A 21,282-nucleotide genomic window follows, 5' to 3' on the forward strand; every position below is an offset into this window, starting at 1 on the left:
ACTTTTAATTCAGATATCAAAATGAAATATTCTACATGTCAAATCAAAGCTCGTTTAAAAATCTACATTTATCACTGGATGAAACCCACAACAACCCATGCTTCGAGCCAAAACATATCATTTAAAGCCTTTTTGAAAGTTTCAAATATTTTTATTATTATTTTAACATTTAACACATACACATAATTTATCATAGGATTGTCAAAATCAACCATGGATATCATAAATACTTTAACTGTACTACCTTCTTACAATATATGCCTACTTTTCAAAAATTCAAATCTCATAAATCTATCAAAAAAGGTCTCGATTAAATTTAATTGATTGACCTAGAAAATTCCAATTGAACTCATTCTAATTCATGTAGATTTTACCGTGCTTCAAATATACCTTTCTTTATTATTTTTAAAATTTTAATAAAAAATTTTGATCAAACTCATTCTAACTCATGTGAATTTCTATATTACTTTAAAGTCTAAATATACCATGCTTTACTTTTTTTTAAAATCTCAACAATACTATTGTTTAAAAAGATGTAAACATTAACAATAATGTTAATGCTGATGTTTAAGCTAGGTGTTGATATTTAAAAGTCACTTATTTTTCACACATCAACATTACTATTGTCTTAATTTTTAAATACCAACGCTGTTGATATTTAAATTATGATATTGATTTTTAAAATTCAACATCAAAATATTTTTTATTAATAAAATCAACTCTCATTATTAATTTTATTTTTTATTCTTTTATAATTAAATATTTAAAAATAAAAAATTAATTTTTATTAAAATTTTAAAATAAAAAATAAAAATAATAAATTTAAAAAATCATTTATTACAATTTAAATAATATTTAATTTAATTTAATTTAAGAGGAATGAAAAAAATATTGCATGCACGCATGCAAAGGAGATTTTTAAAAAAAAGAACAAAAAATCAATCGGTACAAAATTGAAATTCAATGTATCTTTTGAGAATTTTAAAATTTGATACGTCTTTTAAAAATTCTAAAACTTTACATGCCCCTTTTGAAAAAATTACCAAAATAATTTAAAATATATATAAAATACCCTTTTTAATATTTTTTTAAAAAAATAGAAGCCAAAAGCACTATTTCAATTTTTACCCTGAAAATAATAATTATATCATACACACTAAATGAAATGATAATTTACTAAAATTAAATCTGTAATAGAAAATCTAACCTTGTCAAGATCCACCATTGGTTCCATTGTTCAAATGGAAAATATTATTGAAGATTTCTTGAAAAGTCACTAGTTCCGGCAGCTGGGGGAAAAAATGTCCTACAATGGCAGACACTGACCTAACAATGAAACAGGACCAAAGAAACGCAGCCTGCCAGTGAGATCAGTAGTCCATTCCGGCCATGCCACCGGCGCCGGCCATGGCAGAAACATCCTTCTCATCCTTGGGGAGCTCCACAACAACAGCCTCAGTGGTTGTCATCAAGGAGGAAACACTGCCATAAGCAAAAACAATTTTGGGGTTTCGATTAGTTACTATGTGATTCTATGTCCCAGACCACAAATAATGACATTTCGAGTAGCAAATCGATTGAATTCATCCCTAAGAGCAAAGAAAATGATTCAGGGAAGTATCATAGCGGGCAGAAGCACAAGAAAATGAACAAAAATGAAAATTAAGAGCAATTGTTACCTCGAAGATAAAGATGAATGAACCCTTAGCAAAGCTGCTAGGCGCCTTTTTAATTTTCTACCAATTGACTTTTGATGATAAACAAGAGTTAAATATAATTTATATCTGATTTTGGGTTGATATTTGAATTTATTAATTTAAATAGTCATCTTCCCTCTTTCTTTATCAAAGAAATAGAGAAAGAGGAGTCAGCTCTCAATCCATCTTTCAACTTAGTATCCATGTCAAAGATAAGTTGAAGGATGGATTAGAAATGGAATAAAAAATGAAAAATAATAAAACAAAAACATCTAATATATTCTCTTATTTCCAACCCCTATAAGTAAACACTAAACTAATGAAAAATGAACCAACTGGACTTTTCTTTGACATTGCAAAAAAATTCCTGAGTAAAAAAGGTTATTTTCTTACCTTGCAGCATCTACCAAGGCAGTTCTGATGACCTTCAGCGGGTCGATGATACCTGATTTTACCATGTCTATATATTCACCTTAACAACACAAGAAAAGATCAATTTTAGAAACGGTTGTTAAACAAATTCAGAAAATAAACAGTTAAGAAACTCTTGAATGGAATGTGAACAGGCCTTTGGCTGCATCGTAGCCAAGGTCGGGGTTATCTTGTTCCAAGAGTTTGCCAACAACGACAGCACCCTCCACCCCTGCATTGGAAGCAATTGTATGCGCTGGAGCCTGGAAATTTCACAACAGAAAGGATTGAAACCGAACGTCCAATTAGAGAACACTTGAATCATGGCTTTTAGCTTCTAGGAGATGGTCAGCAAACCTTTAAAGCGTTCTGAATTATTTGGACACCGATCTTTTGATCGAAATTCGCAGTCTGCAACTTTGCCAACTCTCTAGATGCATAGAGAAGTGCAACTCCACCGCCTGAAAGAGCAGACTATTACTTCCACAAGTATTGTGAAGACTTAGTATATGCCCAAGAGACAGGAACCATCAGAAATGAAATGTTTTACGTGATGGCACCCTTCGTAATAGATTTGTCCTGAAAGATGGACGAATGAGTTACCTGGTACGATGCCCTCTTCAACGGCAGCCTTAGTCGCATTCAAAGCATCTGTAACTCTGTCCTTTTTCTCTCCAACTTCAATTTCACTGGCTCCTCCAATCTGTACAGATAAGTTCAATAGATTGCCAACTTAGATATGCAACCGTTGATAGTTCCCCTGTTACAAATGTTTTTTATACAGAGAAAACTCAATTGGCGATGTTTCTATGCAAAACTTACCATTCTGGAACCCAACTGATGATGAAACCTAATTCATTTTATTTTCCAGAGGCTAAAATGAGAGAAAATATATAAAGACTTTCGACAAGTTCCAACAGGATGAACTTCTATGTTAGAGAAGTTGAATCAATTAGAATATGTGATAGCTTGAGCAAGTTTGAGAAAATATTCTACTTAACCTAATCAAAGAAATTTGAGAGTGTCAGACTGTTATTAATGTTACTAGTGATGGAACCTTCATAAAGTTGACTTAGAATTCAATGGCCCCTAAGTTGATACTGAATAATTTGTCTGCTCACTCTGAAGGAAAGTACTAACAGTACAACATGAAGAAAAGTCAATGAAGAAATATACCTTAAGTACAGCTACTCCACCGGAGAGTTTTGCCAATCGCTCTTGCAATTTTTCTTTGTCATAGTCTGATGTGCTCAATTCAATGCCAGAACGTATCTGTCACAAAATAAATAAATAAATAAAATAAGGCTTCATAAAATTCTCATTGGAAAAGGCAGAAAGAACCAACCTGCTCGCATCTCTCTTCTATAGCTTTTTTGTCACCAGATCCATCAAGAATCACTGTGTCATCTTTTGAGATTGTCACCTGACAATACCATTTATTTGTTTTAACATTTTGTTCAAAATTAAGTTAATAATAATCACTCGGATCAAGTACATCTATATAAACAAATAAAAAGGTTGATTTTGATGTGGTTAATAGCAGCTGGCTAATGTGACATTAAAATATGCAACGAATGTTTGCTAGAAAAAACAATGCGTAAACAAACCAATAGGGATGGGAAGTACATGAATCCCAGATGCTCTGGAATTAAATTTATCTACCAATCACGATTCACGTGGTCTATTATTAGTTCTGGAAAAAGGTTAAGTGACAGACACTTTTAGAAAAAAATAATAAAATAAAAAGGTCACTCACCTTTTTGCATGTACCAAGCATGTCAAGTTCTACTTTCTCAAGGTTCATCCCAAGTTCTTCTGTTATGACCTAAAATATACAAGTAATGACTTAAATCAAACATAAATCATTTAAAAAAACATATTAACAAGCAGAGGCCTATGCAAAGAGTGATACTCACAGAACCTCCAGTGAGAGTGGCAAGATCTTGCAGACTAGCTTTCCTGTTCTCACCAAAACCAGGGGCCTTAACAGCACACACCTGCATAATCACAACCTGGTCAGTGCTAGGACAATAACAAGATAGGCTGACCTGGTTCCCAATAATCAGGATAAAACATGGATTTAAAATGCTAAATTGACCTTGATTCCAACTCGAAGCTTATTAAGAATCAATGTTGCTAGTGCGTCACTTTCCACATCCTCAGCAACAATTAGTAAAGGTCTCTGTCTCTGAGCACATTGAGAAAAGCATGTGAATAGATATAGTATAAACTGTAAATGCAATTTGAATCAAGATACTTTACCTTCAACGCCAACTCTAACACCTTGACAACTGCATTTATGCTTGAAATTTTCTTCTCATGTATCAAAATAAGAGGATCTTCAAGCTCCTGCAAACTAGAAAAATGAGACTCACAGAACAATAAAGGATATGTTATCTAGATGAAAGGTAATTGATCAGGATAGGCTTCCTACACATTTTTGATTCTTCTGGTCAGTGATGAAGTATGGTGATATGTAGCCTCGGTCAAGTTTCATTCCTTCGACAACTTCCAGTTCGTTGTACAGAGTTTTCCCATCCTAACAGAGCACAATGAGATATCAGATGATTTCAAATTATAGCTGGCGCATAGGTTAAACTAGAAGAGCAAAAAAAAACACAACTTGTTAAAAAAAGATAAAGTTTAACAAGATTTGTTAAGCAGACAGATATCTAAGTATATGCACGAGATAATAATTTAATTTCCTTGTGAACAAAAATTATAACACTTCCATGCCTTAAGGTTAGACATTTTTCTTCATCAAGTCAACTATTCGTGTGCAAAAATAGTAAGACAATAGGCGTATATGCATAACTGTTATTCATCTTCAACATCCAATGCTATATTGATCAAAGAATTTAGTGTTATTGATCAGTAACTTAATTTTATTTTGAACCATAAGTTAAACACATCACACATGTTTATACTTTTCCAATGCCGTCAATAAGAATCTGCCAAAAATCATACCAGAGAATAATTCTTAGGCTATGTCGGATACACTCACAAATTATTTGATCTCATCATCACATCATCAAGATCTGTCTCTCCTGACTATTTGAGGTCCATTATACAGATCTTATCCTTCTATTGAGTTCTATATGAGGCTATATGGTTTTCAATTTTTAAAATAATGAAATTATTCCTTCTTAAGTAGTGTTTTAGCTGTTACAATTTCCACTCTAATTGATTCATCTCATCTAACTATCGAGTCTATTGACCATCTATAAAACATGCTTGCACAATCACAATTTATTCTCTCATATTATTGTCTATTAAAGCTACACCTTTATCATGCCAATATGATTGTACCAAGACAATATCTTCATTGTATATGCAACTATCCACATTCTACATTTGACATTGCATCTGTAAGCACATCCACCATATTCATGTCCTGCGTCCTTACATTCATACTTCAAAACAAGTATCCAGAAATGGATTGGCAACAGCTATAGAATTAATCAAACATAGTTTGAATAGAATGTGAGTATTACCCAATATCACATCACCGTTCGATGCTATAAATCCAAAGATGCATTGGCAGTTGTAGGTGATAGGACATTTGAAAGGAAAAAAAAAAGACAACTGACACTTACTCAAAAAGTGAATATAAACTGTAAATGTATGTTGATAAATAGCAAGTCATCACACAAGAAAACATTAAACCATGTTGAATGTTGAGACTATATATTTTATTGTAGACCGGTAAATTCAAGAGGCTAGTCCAGGTAGGACTCAGTTTGACAATCATTTTTTGCAACAAGAAATGAGTTAATTGCAAAATGGATGATGATGCATCTATCAAAACCAAGGTGGAAAATAATTACTATAAATATTTGATCAGGCTGCAGCCCCAGTGACTAAAATCAACAAGTCGATAAGATGATAGCCACGTAAGCATCTATTTTATGCATCTTATGTGGATATAGAGCAATTCAGACAAATGTATTTATTTCATAAGTACTAAATATGACACTCATATTGATGCTATTACTTATTAATTGTTTACTGAAATCGTATTATTTAAGTGTAGCCTTATGTAGAGCTCAATAGCAGTATGAAATTCACACAGCCAAATCCATATAGTTAAGACAGCTTATCATTGTTTGCATATTACCACCATGAGCTGTATGCATCTCTCTCTCACACACACGCTCAAAAGGTAAGTGTCTCAATATAAAGAGTTTTTTCGTATTATTTACTTAGATGAAGAGAAAATGAGAAGAAACACACAGAACAAAGAGGTTCAGAGGGAGATGATTGTGACAAAGGTGCAGAGACACATAAATAATGATCTGAGGAGGAAATGTTCATTAGGCCATAGCATAAGGGTTATTAGTGAGCATGAGACGATTCTAAGCTCAATTTGAGAACAATTTCTTTCCCTCTCAACTTGCAGAATTTTTTATTCCCCTCTTTGCTTTCCAGTTTTATCTCTACCTACTCTTTCTCTTCTTGGAAACACAACTAAAAGCAAAAATTGTAAATGAAGACAAGGGGGTTATTGAGAGAAGAGGGAGACAAAAAATATATATAATTGTCATCTAAGTAGGAGTTTATTGAGAGAAGAGGGAGATAAAAATATAGCTAAGCGTATGTAAAAGGTATATTTCCATTTAGGAAATTGGTAATATTCTAAATCATAGCGGGAATGATGGTTAAGTATTTCTGTAATGCAAAAATTATACCCTAGCAGCTTCTACATTAACCCAAGGAGCTGATGCAAAAATAACATAAAATATAATCACCAAGATATCTGACTTACTGAGACTGTGATGACTCCCTCCTTACCAACTTTCTCCATTGCTTTTGCGATTAGTTCACCAATCTCTCTTTCTCCGTTGGCTGATATTGTACCAACCTTTGAAAGGGAAGAAAACTCAAATCTTTATATTGTTAAGGAAAAAAAAGCAAAGAAACAAGAACAGAATGATCTCTGAAGCAACAATTTTCCAAAGTAATGAGGTTGTATCTCTTTAGTGGCTCTTCAATAATATGATATTCAAGATGCCACAGAACCAAATACCTGAGCTATCTCCTCTGAGGTACTGATCATTCTTGCTCTGCTCTTCAAGTTGGTCACAACAGTATCAACTGCCAATGTGATGCCACGTCTCAAATCCATTGCATTCATTCCAGCTGCTACTGACTTGCATCCTTCAGCAAATATTGCTCTAGTAAGGATGGTAGCACAAGTTGTCCCTGCAAACATTCAAATAGAAGGCATATTATAACAAATAAATGCAGCCAAATCTCATAAAGCACAAGACTGTGTTCAATGAATATGTGACAGTTAACTCACACTGTAAAGAGTTGCTCTTAGGCAAAGACATTAACAGAAATATGTATTAACTATACTTCAGAAACAATGACAAGACTAAGCTACTAGTAGGCTGTAACCCAACGAACAAAATCATAACTAGGAAAGTCATGTTGATATCCATAACAGTACAAAACCAGACACAAAACTCCACTTCACCATGGAGGAATGACTTACCATCACCAGCAACGTCATTGGTAGCATTGGCTACCTGTTTCACAAGGCTAGCACCCACATTCTTTATTTTATCCTTGAACTCAATACTCTTAGCGACAGTGACGCCGTCCTTTGTCACTTTGGGCACACCGTAGCTTTGCTCGATAACAACATTACGACCCTTCAAGCCAAGATGCAGAGGCACACGCCAAATATTAGATCACCGAATCTCAAAACAACAAAGTGTGATCTTTCTCAACAGCAGCCAAGAAAATATATATATACATACCTTTGGGCCCATAGTCACCTTCACTGCATCCGCAAGATCTTCCACACCCTTGAGCATCAAAGCGCGAGCCTCAACTCCGAACCTAATATCCTTCGCAGCATAGTTCCTGCTCCAACCAAGCCTACTTCCAATCTACAGCCACGAACATAACCTCATTACATTCAAAAATCAAAACTTTATCGAATCTAAAAAAAAAACCTCAGTCTCCAAGCACAGCAGAAATCATGACTGCGGAAAATCTACACTCCCCTACCTGTCTGCTGCTGCTGCTGCTGCCTCTGGCAACCCTATTGAATCAAAAGGCCCAGTAAGTAGGAGATCACCTTAGAAGAGAGAACTTTCTGGTCGATGAAACTTACCGAGCTTTGGAGGCGAGGGAAGACAAGGCGCGATACATGGTGCGATGGGGGAGTGATCGGGAGGGAGGAGCTGTGCGGGCTTTAGCAAAAGGGTAGGCGAAGGGAATGGCGGTGGGCGAGGCAGCGAGTCTTGGTGAGTCCCTAGAACTCTTTGGAAGCTTCTTTCTCTAGGGTTTAAGGAGTCCGCACCTATTGATCGAAGCCGTTAAACTAAAATCAATTCAAATTCAACAAATCTTTTTTTTTTATTGATTTATCAAATTGATTCAAAAGAAGTATTCATATTATCAAAATTATACCTCTCTTTAAAAAATTATTCAAATAATATTAATTCTATAATTTAATATTAAAAAAATCCTATTTTATGTTTTATTTTGAAATAGCTTTGATGCAAATTGTTTTAAGATAATACAACTTTGGTAAAAAAAAAAATACTCTAAAATTATATTGTCTTTATCAAAATTGTTACTTCTAGGTAATGCTTAAAATATGAAAGAGTAGTCAATCATTTGTCCAAGCATTCAGAGTTGAAATTCTAACTACAAGCAGGATATTTTCTTCTAGTAGGATAAAAAAATTAAGACGTTGACTGTTGGTCGTTTTTAGATGAGCTTCCGGAACAACGATACATTACATGAAAAATGTAGCATGAAATTTAATATGACATACTTCATACATTGGGGTCCACATCTATGCAGTTGAGTGTGTTATGTTGAGTTTCATGCTATATTTTTCATATAGCATATCATTTTTCTTTTCAGATTTACTTTGTGATCGATAAACAATTTTTTATGGGATCGAATCACATTCCTTTTGAGTCTTGAATTAGTCCTATTATAAAAATTAGATATCTAGATTATAAAAAAATATTATGGTTATTAAATTATGGAGTGATGTTATTTTAATAATGTTTAAAAGAAGATGTTTCTTTAATGATAATTAATTAGGAGTGTGTTATTATCTATTGAGTTTTTTTTAAAAAAAAACGCAAATGAAAATTTAAATGACATTTTTTTATTATCTTCAAATAGAAATAGAGTTATATGTTAAAAATATTAATTAAAATAATATTTTATTTTATAAAAAAATTTATACTAACATTTTTACATTTTAATAGTAATTTTTACTAAAACGAAGTATATTGTAATTTTATTAATAAAGTTAGAGTAAAATTGATCGATTTAAAATAATTTTAATTAAGTTTAAGTAATATTAATCTTAAATAAATTTGGTAAATTCTCAAACGGCGCATTTCAAGCTTGATTTTGTCTAAAAGGTACACTCAAGTTTAAGAATTTAAACTCTCATCAAGCTGTGGTGTTAGTTTTCAAAAATCTACACCATATTGGTGCTAATTTTCGAAGACCAGCACCATATGGTGCTAGTTTTCGGAAACCAACACCAATTTGATATTGGTATTCAAAAATCAACATCATAGTCTGTGTCATTTGGCACATGATTATAACTTCACCTACATATATCAGGATTCCATGTATACCTTCTACATACTAACATGCATCTCTCTTCTATTTTTTTTTTCAGGGATGATTATATTTATGATGAACTTTGAATCATGCATAGGTTCCATTAATTCATATTTAGCGAAGAGACAATAAGCTACTCAACAGTCCATATATGTAGCCCCAAGTAATATTCCATCTTATGAAAATAATAATATGCTGAATAGTAATAGAAATATAAATAATTTGACACTTTATCTAAATCAAGAAGCAAATTTGACCTTTGGAGATGATCAAGATCAAGAGGTTGATGGACCTTCTAGCGCCACGCCACTGTGAAACAGGAGTACAGTTTACAATATGAGAGGAGGGAGATGAGCAACATTAGCATCAACAAATAAGATGATAAGGCAAAACTAAATGCTAAATTTGAATGGGAGAGGGAAAGTTTATCAGTATGTGAGCTTCGATGAAAACCCTAACTCACTTGCGCGAGTTAAGAGTTTATAGGGTTTCGGCTTCTACAGTTTCAAGCAATAAGAGAGATGGATTGTTTTGACCGAGTAGAGAGACAAGATATTGTTTTCCCCGCACAGAGAGATGTGAAGGTTATGTGAATCCGAACTAATGAACGAATTTTTAATTAAAATATAACTCAAATATATTGGGAAACCATGAATGAAGTAAGCGGTTAGGGGAGGGATAAAATCGAAATCAAGTGCACTTCCTACTTATTCTTGAGGCTAATAACATAATGCTCGAGAAAGATATTAAGGATACAGAGAAGTTTGAGAAGAGAGTACCTTTCACTTCTTTCCGGATATTATGGATTTCAAAAAATATATTCTTCCTTATATTTAACACGGCGGATTGGTGTACCAATTTTGCCTGTGGAATGAAAACATCACCAGTTAAATGATCAGCGATGTCCAAAAATCTCCAGGAGGAAAAACTAAGTTTAGCAGAGGGCAGGTTAAAATATATGTACCTCTTAATTGTCTAAACGTTTTTAATATCACTACACTATCAGTCTTAACGAGATCTTCATTGACGACATGGGTCATGTTCATCTCTCTCATTGCACTCTTCCACCATACCACATCTAGGAATAATCCTAAGAACAACTGTTGCTCAATGGCTTAATTACTGGTTTTTTTCCTCCAAATGGGGATCGCAATCAACTGCGTGCGCTTCCCGATTTACCCTGATGGCCGATGGGAAACTTCCATGGGACCGGACCGGTCACCCTGCAGATGCACGCTCACAGAAGCAATGGTAGTGCTTCTGATGAACTTTGAGTAGATAGTGATTTTTCAGATAATGATAGTGCTTCAGTTTGACTAACAGCATCTGCTGGAGAAATATTGCACGTCTCAGCAGAGATCTTGGGTATGTTCCAATGGATCAAGGACTGAGGCAATTGAGCATTTTGATTCTTTGCAGTAGAAGCAGAATCTCCTTCCTCGGTCGAATTAAAAGAGGATCTCTCCATCAGTGCCTGTGAATTTGTAGGATTTAGCCCATCCTGTGAGTAACATGTTGTCAGCAATCAAAGGAATGGAACTCTTTCTCTGCTAAAACAGGCACATGGCTTAGAAGAAAACAGGCGCAAGTCTTGATATTCTCACTAGATGATTTATAAAAACAAATAAAATAAAAAATATATATGATAAATAGACATAAAGCTCAAGATATACTTTTACCACTAAGACTTCATGTTGTTTACTTAGCTCGGCTTCAGTGCTTGATGGATTGTACTCTTGTGTGATTGCTTTCAAAAGCTTAATCTTCAGCTCTGCAGGTGGAGTTTTCACTGAAAGCTTCTTGATTATCTGCAGAAGTTACAGAGGAAAGTTAACTATAAGATTCAAAAGAAGCAAATAGCATATGGACTATGTTTCTTACAGTGCGATTGGCATTGCTTTCTGGCCGTAATTCAGACAGTTGCAACAAACTCCTTTCCATATTTTGAACTCTGGCAAATCAGAAAGCCTTGGTGAAGCAAAGATGATACTGGCCACAACCTCCAGCAATTCTATTGGGCAACCCCTGTTACATGTCATGCAAAATATCAAGCAATGTTATTGATTAAGCATAGAACAATGCAATAACCATTAGGTTAATAAATGAGTTTGGACAAGTTCAAATTGGTGTTCATCGAAGATTCAGTTGCCTTGTGCCTCTCGTCATTTTCAACCTGCTCTTCTTACAATTTAGGTTTGGAATATAGAAATGGTTTCCCTATATCTCCTTATGCAAGTGGATGAAGTTATAAAACAGTAAGTCATGCTGTGATGTTATGCAATAAGAAAGTGAGGATAATTTCTATAAAAGAAACAGAGAAACCTAACATGCAAGATTTGTGTCTCAATTCTTTCTAAATAGTCGTTACATTTCTTTAGCTCGATGCAAATTGCAACCTAAGCTGTGAGCTGAAACAATAGAAATCTACCAAAGGTCCAATTATGCTAGTAATTTAGTTTCTCTTAAATAGGATCCAGGCTTCAGTAAGGTTCTACATAAAATTGAGTAAGAAAAAGATCCTTATCAGCAGTAAGGCCACCAAGTTCACCATCAGTCAAAAAGTTCTCATCAGTCAGTCTTAATGTGCTAGCACCAACTCACTAGGTTGATAGCCTTTGCCGGAAAATCCATTACACATACGTGCAAAAAGGTTTCATTTGTACCATAAGCTATGTGTCTTTTTGGCTTCCATAATAATAACATGGGTTGCACATTGTACACAACCATTAGAACATACTTTGAAATAATGAAATACAATTTAGCAAGTGAACTATTTTATGCCATTCCTGGATATTATTATGTAACAGGAAGTTTGGACAATAGTAAATTTATATTTTAGATTGAAAATGATGATTTCTCAAGATATGTATAATCACAATATGAGGACTCATATCTGATAGCTATGCCTACTGAAATGAACAGCACTAGAATCATAGAAAGAAGAGAGAGTAAAGTGTAAAAAGTGGTTGGTCTCAATTTAAACACAACAGAACTACACACCTTTGTGCATCGAGAATTGGAACACGTGCAAGGATGAATTCACAAAATAGTTCTATGATCTCATAAGAAGCCAGTATATTCTGTGCCCTGATAAGATACTCCACCTAAGAATATCTATTAATCAACAGATGAAGAAAGACAGATTTTCCAACAAAATGGGGGAAAAAAATCAACAAAGTGATTTAGCTTGTGTCAAATTATGCACGTACTCTAATTCGAGCTATGGCTTCCTGAGCTGTCTGAATATATTGCGAGATTTCTTTATGCATTTGTTTGAGCTGCAACTCTCTCTTAATACGGAGAAGTGATATAGCCAGATTCGAGCAAGTCTTGCTGCACCCAAGTTGCACACACCAATGTTAAAGAGGAATGCCTAATAATGTTAATTGTTAAAGAACATGGTGGCGCATTTATTAGCAAAGAAAATTCCACAAAACATACAATCTTGTTGACACTACTGCCTGTTGATCCATAAGTTAACACAATTTATTCTAAACTCTAAACTCTAAGGTCCTACATGGTGTAGTCGTGTAGATGGCCATGGCCATGGTAATATGGATTTCTTTGAAGTCTTCTAAGCTACTATGGGCCAGTACTGAGTATGATATGAGATCCAAAGTGACATGTTTGATTAGGTTTGACATTTTACTTGAGCTGGAGGATTACAGTACATTATTCGCATTTCAGTCTCTCTAATTCAACTTGCCCAATCAATGAAGCCCCAAAAATCTCAGCAAAATTGGATTTTCGAAACAATTTTTCTTAAAGGATTCATAATGGTAGCCAACTACTCGTAACTAGATAAATCTTCCCAACTAATTCATAAATATGGACCAGAAAATTCATCACAATAAAACAAGATCAACACTCGGACATTTTCCGAAGTGATGCAAAATAGAAACAAAATACTCGATTTTCCGGAGACAACAGCGCAATCAGAACATAGAATCCGTGTTTTCCCGGTCCTAAACACATAGAAACACCAATAAAGCAGAACATAAGATTCAGATAACACGAACCATCTCGTGCCGAAGGAGGCTCTACTGAAGAGCGAACTCAGGCTCGACATCAAAACGAGGAAGGTCTTCAAATCTCTGAACCCTAGCAATCGCTCGGATCGAGCGTACATAAAGGAAGAAGTCGAAGTCGCAGTCGCCTTCCAATTCCCCCTCGCAGGGAACAGGCGTTACTTGTTCGTCGGTACCGGTTTGCGACTCGGGCGGTGTTACGAGATAATAAAACCGTTATATGTATATACGACTATATATAATATAATTCCTTTCAAATGATAAATAAATTATTAACTTTATATAAAGTAAAATTATTATATTAAAATATTTTTTACAAAATTATTTAATCTTAATAAAATTATTTTAATATAATAATTATAGTCACATCCATTATAATATTTTAACAGTTATAAACATATATAATTATTACAGTATATAACAAATATAATTGTAACAATGGTTATTTAATTTTAATTAAATTAGAATGATTTTAATCAAATTTAATTTTTTTAATCAAATTAATATATAATATTTTAATATTATAATACTCTACATAATTAAAGATTATCTTTCATATATTTTATCTCAAAAATATTTTAATTCCAATTTTATTATCATAGCTACAACTAATTACTATAATATTATAACTTATTTTTAATATTATTGTAGTAGTTAATTATAGTTGTTATACTCATATTGTTACAATATTAGTAGTTATTTAGCTACTACTAATTACTACAAGGTTGTAATTTACTTTCAATATTATTATAAAAAATGATGATAAATCTCAGTCAATCTTATGGACTCAATCCCTGGGGTGGTCGGCTCGGTCTCACGGAAGTTTCCCACCCACCAGGGTAAATTAGGAAACGCATACGGCGGCCAATCCAGATGTCCAACATCCTTTGATTGCGTTCCCCATTTGAAAGAAAATTTTTACAAATACGTCGTAACTAGGGATCGAACTGCGGGTTCCTGGGTTACAATCCGGATGTCCTACCGTTGCACCATTGCCCAGGGACACTTTTAATATTATTATAGTAGCTAGTTAGAGTAGTTACTTTGTAATTAATTTAACATGTAACAACTAATATAATATTATAATAATTATATAGCAATTATTTACTGTAAATGTTTTTAAAATGATTTTAAATAATTTATAATAATTTTGATAAAGAGTATTTTAATATAATAAAATTTAATATTTAGAATTTAAAATTTGAGGATTTAAGGTTAAATTCTAATTGTGTGCAGGTGTAGTTGTTATAATTATTTTAAAATGATTTTAGAAACTTTAAGTATTTTTAATTAAATTGATAAAGAATATTTTATATATAATAATATTTTATATATAATAATTTTAATTAAAATAAAATAATTAATTTTCAGTTACTCCAAATTAAATAGCTACTATAATAATATTAAGAAGGAGATATTTCTCTTTTATTATTATTATTTTTTTTATTTTTATCCTGAAACAAACAATAATAATAAAATTATTATTATGGATAAGCACGAGGCACGCAAATCCTTCACCGGAGTTTGACCGCCGCCTCAGCGCTCACAGAATTACGCCACGTGTAGTCGCCCGCCAACAAAGACCTCCAGAAAACCAGGAACGCCATTTCCTTTGTTTTCTTTCCGATTTTTCCAATAATCACAGGAATAAGTAATAAATTATTAAAATTAAATTAAATATATCACCTCTAATCCCTGGTATATATAACTTTTCCTCCAAAACAGACTTTAAAATTAAGTTTAATTTTCATTCTAAAAATAAATTTATTTTATTGTCATATCTTTCATATACTCATAGTCAATATAATAACATTAAAGTAATTTTAATTAAATGTAAATTAATAAAGAATATTTTAATATAATAATATTTGATTTTTTTTTATTTTAGACGTTTTTGGAAAATGCTTCTCTCTTTTTTTTTACCAGCTACGTGGCGACAACAGAATAGACCGCCGCAATACTATTCCCGATTCCTAATTCATTTCACGTGGACGCCACGCGCAGTGCTGCCTCTCCGCAATCTATCGACCACAATCTATCAATCATGGAGACTCTTGGAGGTTTCCTTTCGTCCCGGGGCAATGATGCAACGGTAAGACATTCGGATTGTGATTTAGGGATTCATGGTTCGATCCCTAACTATGATGTATTTATAGGAATTTTCCTCTAAATGGGGTACACAATCAAAGGATGCTAGACATCTGGATTGGCCACCGTATGCGTTTCCCGATTTATCTTGGTGGTCGGTGAGAAATTTTCGTGGGATCAGACAAAATCAGTAAAACAATCAAACACTCCCAAGGATTGAGTCCATCAGACTGAGGTTTACTTTCCGATGGACGCGGAGAGAGACAAAAGAGGAAACGACTAGATTCTTTATGTAGTTAGATTGTCGTAGTAGCGCCGAGTCAAACAACAGAGGCGGCTCCTCTCGGAAACCACGGCGAATCTTCTCCATCATTCCATTTCCTTGTTTCCATTCACATTCTCCAGTCTCCTCCCCTAGTCCCCTTCCGCCCGCCTATATACGCCCCCCACTTCCTCCTCCTCTGCTCGCATCCCCTGCTTCTTCCTCTGCTTAATTTGGTAGATTTGCTGACGGCGGCGGCGGCCACTGCCCATGAGGATGAGCTGCAATGGCTGCCGAGTGCTGCGCAAAGGATGCAGCGAGGACTGCTCCATCCGCCCCTGCTTGCAGTGGATCAAGAGCCCCGAGTCGCAGGCCAATGCCACCGTCTTCCTCGCCAAGTTCTACGGCCGCTCCGGCCTCGTGAAGCTCGTCGACGCCGGCCCCGCCCACCTCCGCCCTGGTCTAGCTACTCTGTTCTTTCTCTGCACGGTTAATGGTGTATTGAGGTTTGGAGAATTGAAATGGGTTCTTGATTGGTCGCAGCGATCTTCCGGTCTCTGCTGTACGAGGCCTGCGGGCGAATCGTGGACCCGATCTACGGCTCCGTGGGGTTGCTCTGGTCGGGCGGCTGGCCGCTGTGCCAGGCGGCGGTGGAGGCGGTGCTCGACGGCGCGCCGGTGGTGCCGATTTCCTCCGATGCAGCGGCCTCCACCCCGCCGCCGCCGCTCCTCAAGGCCTATGACATCCGCCACGTCTTCAAGGACGCGGCGGCCGCCGAGCTCCACAGGGTTATCAAGCCTCGCCACTGGTTCAAGCGTTGCGGCGCCAAGCACCCGACTCATCCAGAAGCACCGCCGCCCCCCACAGCAGCGGACAACGAGAGCACGTCGTCGGCGGACACCTTGGAGGCGGCGTCGCACGTGAGCCTGGCCGGCAAACCTGGCCGCGACAAGGCCAAGGAGGACAGCGACGAGGTCGGCCTCGAGCAGCTTCGGGCCGAGCTCAACCCTCAGCTTCACTCTGGCGCTGCCGGCGGTCGCCGTTTAATCCACAATCCCCACTACATCACACCAAAAGAAGCCGGCCGGCGGGATGATCGATCAAGAGTATTTTTTTCTCTCTCTCTCTCAGTAATTCACTTAGCCGCCTCTCGATCCTCTCCTTCAACCGATCATCTGTAGATTACACTAGTTTTTTCATGTTTGTAATATCTTCTTCGATATGGCTTGTTCATATATTCTGTAATCTATCTGTAGGATTTAACTAATAATGTAAATTAAATTTAAACGAGTTCAAAGTTTCTTCTTCTTTTCTGTTCATGCTTCATAACTTTTTAGCAAAACAAAAAGGCCAGACATGATCAGAGAGAGAGAGAGAGAGAGAGACAGAAGGTTCCTATGGAAATGGTGGGCCCTTCTTGGCTTCAGTGGTCATGATTAGGCATGCAGCAGCTGCTGTCCGTATGTCCTCATCAAGTGACAGATTCAAAAAGTAGAGGATAAAAATTATCGACTCCTGTCCATTATAACCATCATATCATCGAAGTACTATTTTGATTCCATCGTTAGAGATAAATATAATTGAGCCCGTTGTAACAATTATAGTAATCGCAACAACTATCGTTAACTGTCATACGTATTATAATAGACACATTTAATATTTAAAAATAGTTATATTATAATAGTTAAGATTTCAGAGCATCCATAATAGTTGCTCTAACAGAGTGTTATAACATCCAATTGGTATTAAACATCATCGTGGAAGGGTATTATAACACCCCTCTAGTTGAACGCGTTCAAATAATTGAGCGCGTTTAATTAAAAGTGAGGTGGGTTAACCTCCCCACATGTATTTTTTTATTTTTAATATTTAAAATTTTTTATATTAAATACATTTAAAAATTTTTTAATATTATTTTTTAAAAATAGTAAAATTATTATTTTAAAAATAAAATTAATAATAATAATTTTAATTTTAATATTTAAAATAAATTTATTTAATATGATATAATTTTAAAATTATTGAGTGGACAGTGGGATCCATAAACAATGAATGTTAATATTAAAAAAAATATGAGTGAAAGAGATATGTTGTTATAATGAGTATGTGGCAATGGACTCTATGCTTTTTAATGAGGTGGACGGTGTTATAATAGGAGTAGATTGTGGATGCTCTCATAACTAGTACAACGTGAATATTAGATGAACATGTTAAATTCGTATTATAATAATTATGAAATCATAACAGTTACAATGTAAATATTTTTTAATATTAAGTATGTCGAATGCGTTGTAACGATTACGAAATCGTAATTGTTATAACACTTTCAATCGATTCAGAAATTAAGATTTAAAGAAGATGACAGTATTAAATAGCATAAAATGATATTTAAATAAATATACATAGCGAGCAGTAAGATAAGGTACTTGTGATAATTTAGACATAAAGGAGGCTCTTTTCAATTTTGCCCTTAATTATATGTTTATTAAATTTAATTTTAAAATAAAAATTCCTAATTATTATTATTATTATTATTTCAGCAAAATTATACCTTTTACTTAAAAAAAGTTAAAACATCTTAATATATTTTTCATCTTGAAACTATCTTTTATTTTAATATTATTCTCATAGCTTATGCTAGTTCAATTTGTTGAAAGATATTATATATAAAACATTTTTATATAAAAATTCATTTAAAATTTCTTAAACTTAATCAAAATCTTTTTTAAAGTGATTCTGACTAAGTTGAACTCATTTTGATAATTTTAAATAATATGGACTAAATTGATATAAACAATTAGAAAAGTATTATTACTATTGAATTTTTAATCCCTTTACGATTCGTGCGGGAATCTCCTCCAACGGCTCAGATTCTCCTCGGATGGACTTCACCCGACGAGCCTCTCCGTCGGATTCTTCGAATCGATTTCATCGCGATGCTCATCAGCAGCAGAACCCTCGCTCTCCATCGTCGTCGGCGGCAGCAGCCATGGTGGAGATGGTCGCCGCAGAGGTGTCTCGTGAAGGTTCGCCTCAAGTGGGTGAAGAATCGCGGCCTCGACCACATCATCGATCGCGACACCAACGTCAAGGCCGCTTGCCTCCTCAAGGACGCCATCGCCGCCGCCCCCTCCGGCCTCCTCTCCGCTCGCTCCCTCGCACCCTTACAGAAAAACCTCGGCCTCACCGTCCCCTTACTCCGCTTCCTCCGCCGCTACCCCACCCTCTTCCACGAGCAGCCCCACCCCCGCTTTCCCTCCCTCCCCGCATTCTCCCTCGCCCCCGCTTCCCTCCTCCTCCACCGCCGCGAGCAGGACGCCTTCGTCTCCACTCTCCCCGACGACTCTGCCCACCGCCTCGCCCGCCTCCTGATGATGGCCCGCTCCCGCGCCCTCCCCGTCGCATCCATCTCTCCCCTCCGCTACGACCTCGGCCTTCCCTCGAACTTCTCCTCCGCCCTCCCTGCCGCTCGCCCCGACCTCTTCACGCTCTCTCGCCGACGCTCCGACGGTGCCCCGGTACTCTCCCTCACAGCCTGGCCAGAACACCTCGCCGTCTCTGCTCTCCAGATCCGTCACCGCGACGCCCTCGCCCAGCCTTCCACCGCGCCGCTCGTCTTTCCCATGAAATTTCCCCGAGACTACGGCTCCATGAACAAGGTCAAGGCCTGGATGGAGGACTTCCATCGCCTTCCGTACGTGTCCCCCTACGAGGACACTTCTGGAATCGATCCCCAGAGCGATCTCATGGAGAAGCATGTGGTCGGCGTCCTCCATGAGTTCCTCAGCCTCACCATCCACAAGAAGACCAAACGTACCTACCTGCGCAGCCTCCGGGAGGAGCTCGGCCTGCCTCACAAGTTCACTAGGATCTTCAACCGCTACTCGGGCATCTTCTACCTGTCCCTCAAGTGCAAGACCATCACCGTGGTCCTCCGGGAAGGCTATGAGAGGGGCAAGCTGGTGGAGCAGCACCCTCTTGCACTTCTCAGGGACAAATTCTACTATGTCATGAGAACAGGGATTCTGTATCGAGGGAAGGGTTGTTCCAAGCTCGCATTCGAGGAGGATGATTTATTTGGCGAACAGGTGGGTGTTGATAATGAGCAGCAGCACAATGATTTCGATGAAGCCGACGACAGCAGTGATGAAGAAGAATACTATGAATTGGATGATTCAGATGCTGAGGGATGAACTTTTTAGGCCAAATTTGGTTTCTTGCTCCTTGAGACATCTGCAACCTGGACAAGTTAAGGTGAGTTCTGATTTGATTCAAAAGAGCAACTAAATAACGACCAAATTGTGTTGCATTGGAACTGTGATCTAGCAATTAATTTATGGCAAGTTTTTGAAGGTTCAACTTTGTGGTTTGAGCTCATTTTGCTGGTTTTGTACTTGTTGTCGAGGCCACCTGGTGCTTGTTTAGGTTGAGATTTCTCGGAGTCCCATTGAACTGCAACAATACAAGGTTCAGTGCATACGAAAATTATGAAATTAGATAAAACATTCCAAGTAATCAACGATTCTTGCAAGTTTCAGATTAAAACAAATGCCAATACCAATAATCAACTGCGAGTTTCTTGCTTTCAGTTATCGAATTCATATTACATCAATCGATAGGTTGCAGCAATGGGAGAGCATTAGCTGATCTAGGGTTCCTAAAACTCAAGGAATCTGTGCGGGTACCTGAGCTAAAGCAACTCAAGACAAGATATTGTGCTACGCTGCTTAAGCTAGCCCCTGCTATGGTGTGGTCTCTCCTTATTCCCGTGGCACAGATCCCTAACGTTCCAACTTCAGATCGAGAGCAATCTGAGCTCTCGATTCCAGTTTCGGCGACAGTAAACAAGATCACTTGAGATAAAAACTCATAATAATAATAAACTTTTCATTTTAGGGATCAGAGGAAGAGAAGGAACCTTCAAAGGATGAAGACCGTCTTTGATCCCCTGGTATGGTCTGTCCTTATTCCCGTGGCACAGATCCCTAACGTTCCAACTTCAGATCGATAGCAATCTGAGCTCTCGATTCCAGTTTCGGCGACAGTGAACAAGATCGCTTGAGATAAAAACTCATAATAATAATAAACTTTTCATTTTAGGGATAAGAGGAAGAGAAGGAACCTTCAACGGATGAAGACCGTCTTGGATCTCGCGAGAATAGCGTTCCTGTTCAACCGCATTACCCTC

At 36.4% G+C, this 21,282-nt stretch overlaps 3 protein-coding genes and 1 pseudogene across 4 annotated transcripts; 2 read left to right on the top strand and 2 right to left on the bottom strand.

The window, feature by feature from the left end:
* Window positions 1-1,201: 1,201 nt before the first annotated feature.
* On the bottom strand, window positions 1,202-8,416 carry LOC141818380 (chaperonin CPN60-2, mitochondrial). Of its 2 annotated transcripts, XM_074705886.1 has the most exons (18): window positions 8,233-8,416; window positions 8,127-8,160; window positions 7,874-8,005; window positions 7,606-7,765; window positions 7,135-7,310; window positions 6,874-6,969; window positions 4,543-4,647; window positions 4,371-4,457; window positions 4,207-4,296; window positions 4,025-4,105; window positions 3,865-3,933; window positions 3,454-3,531; window positions 3,285-3,380; window positions 2,712-2,811; window positions 2,466-2,569; window positions 2,266-2,371; window positions 2,091-2,169; window positions 1,202-1,482 (listed from the first exon to the last, which is right to left on the bottom strand). In XM_074705886.1, exons 1-18 carry the CDS (start codon window positions 8,268-8,270, stop codon window positions 1,371-1,373), a joined length of 1,743 nt encoding a protein of 580 aa, XP_074561987.1. In that variant the 5' UTR covers window positions 8,271-8,416; the 3' UTR covers window positions 1,202-1,370. The 2 variants fall into 2 exon arrangements, with proteins under 2 accessions (XP_074561987.1, XP_074561988.1); XM_074705887.1 differs by lacking the exons at window positions 8,127-8,160; window positions 8,233-8,416 and adding an exon at window positions 8,072-8,088.
* A 2,527-nt stretch (window positions 8,417-10,943) lies between these two features.
* LOC141818379 (uncharacterized) lies at window positions 10,944-13,792 on the bottom strand (annotated as a pseudogene).
* Window positions 13,793-16,361: 2,569 nt separating this feature from the next.
* Window positions 16,362-17,275, top strand: LOC141818383 (LOB domain-containing protein 41-like). The gene is made up of 2 exons (XM_074705889.1): window positions 16,362-16,554; window positions 16,638-17,275. The coding sequence occupies exons 1-2, from the start codon at window positions 16,365-16,367 to the stop codon at window positions 17,273-17,275; spliced, it is 828 nt and encodes a 275-aa protein (XP_074561990.1). The 5' UTR covers window positions 16,362-16,364.
* A 1,755-nt stretch (window positions 17,276-19,030) lies between these two features.
* Window positions 19,031-20,453, top strand: LOC141818395 (protein WHAT'S THIS FACTOR 9, mitochondrial-like). The gene has a single exon (XM_074705908.1). It carries the CDS (start codon window positions 19,031-19,033, stop codon window positions 20,285-20,287), a length of 1,257 nt encoding a protein of 418 aa, XP_074562009.1. The 3' UTR covers window positions 20,288-20,453.
* Window positions 20,454-21,282: the final 829 nt, after the last annotated feature.

Source organism: Curcuma longa, unplaced genomic scaffold (assembly GCF_044706935.1).
Source record: "Curcuma longa cultivar G26 ecotype Majalengka, Jawa Barat unplaced genomic scaffold, ITB_CL_G26_1.1 contig_24661, whole genome shotgun sequence".
NCBI classification, from domain to species: domain Eukaryota; kingdom Viridiplantae; phylum Streptophyta; class Magnoliopsida; order Zingiberales; family Zingiberaceae; genus Curcuma; species Curcuma longa.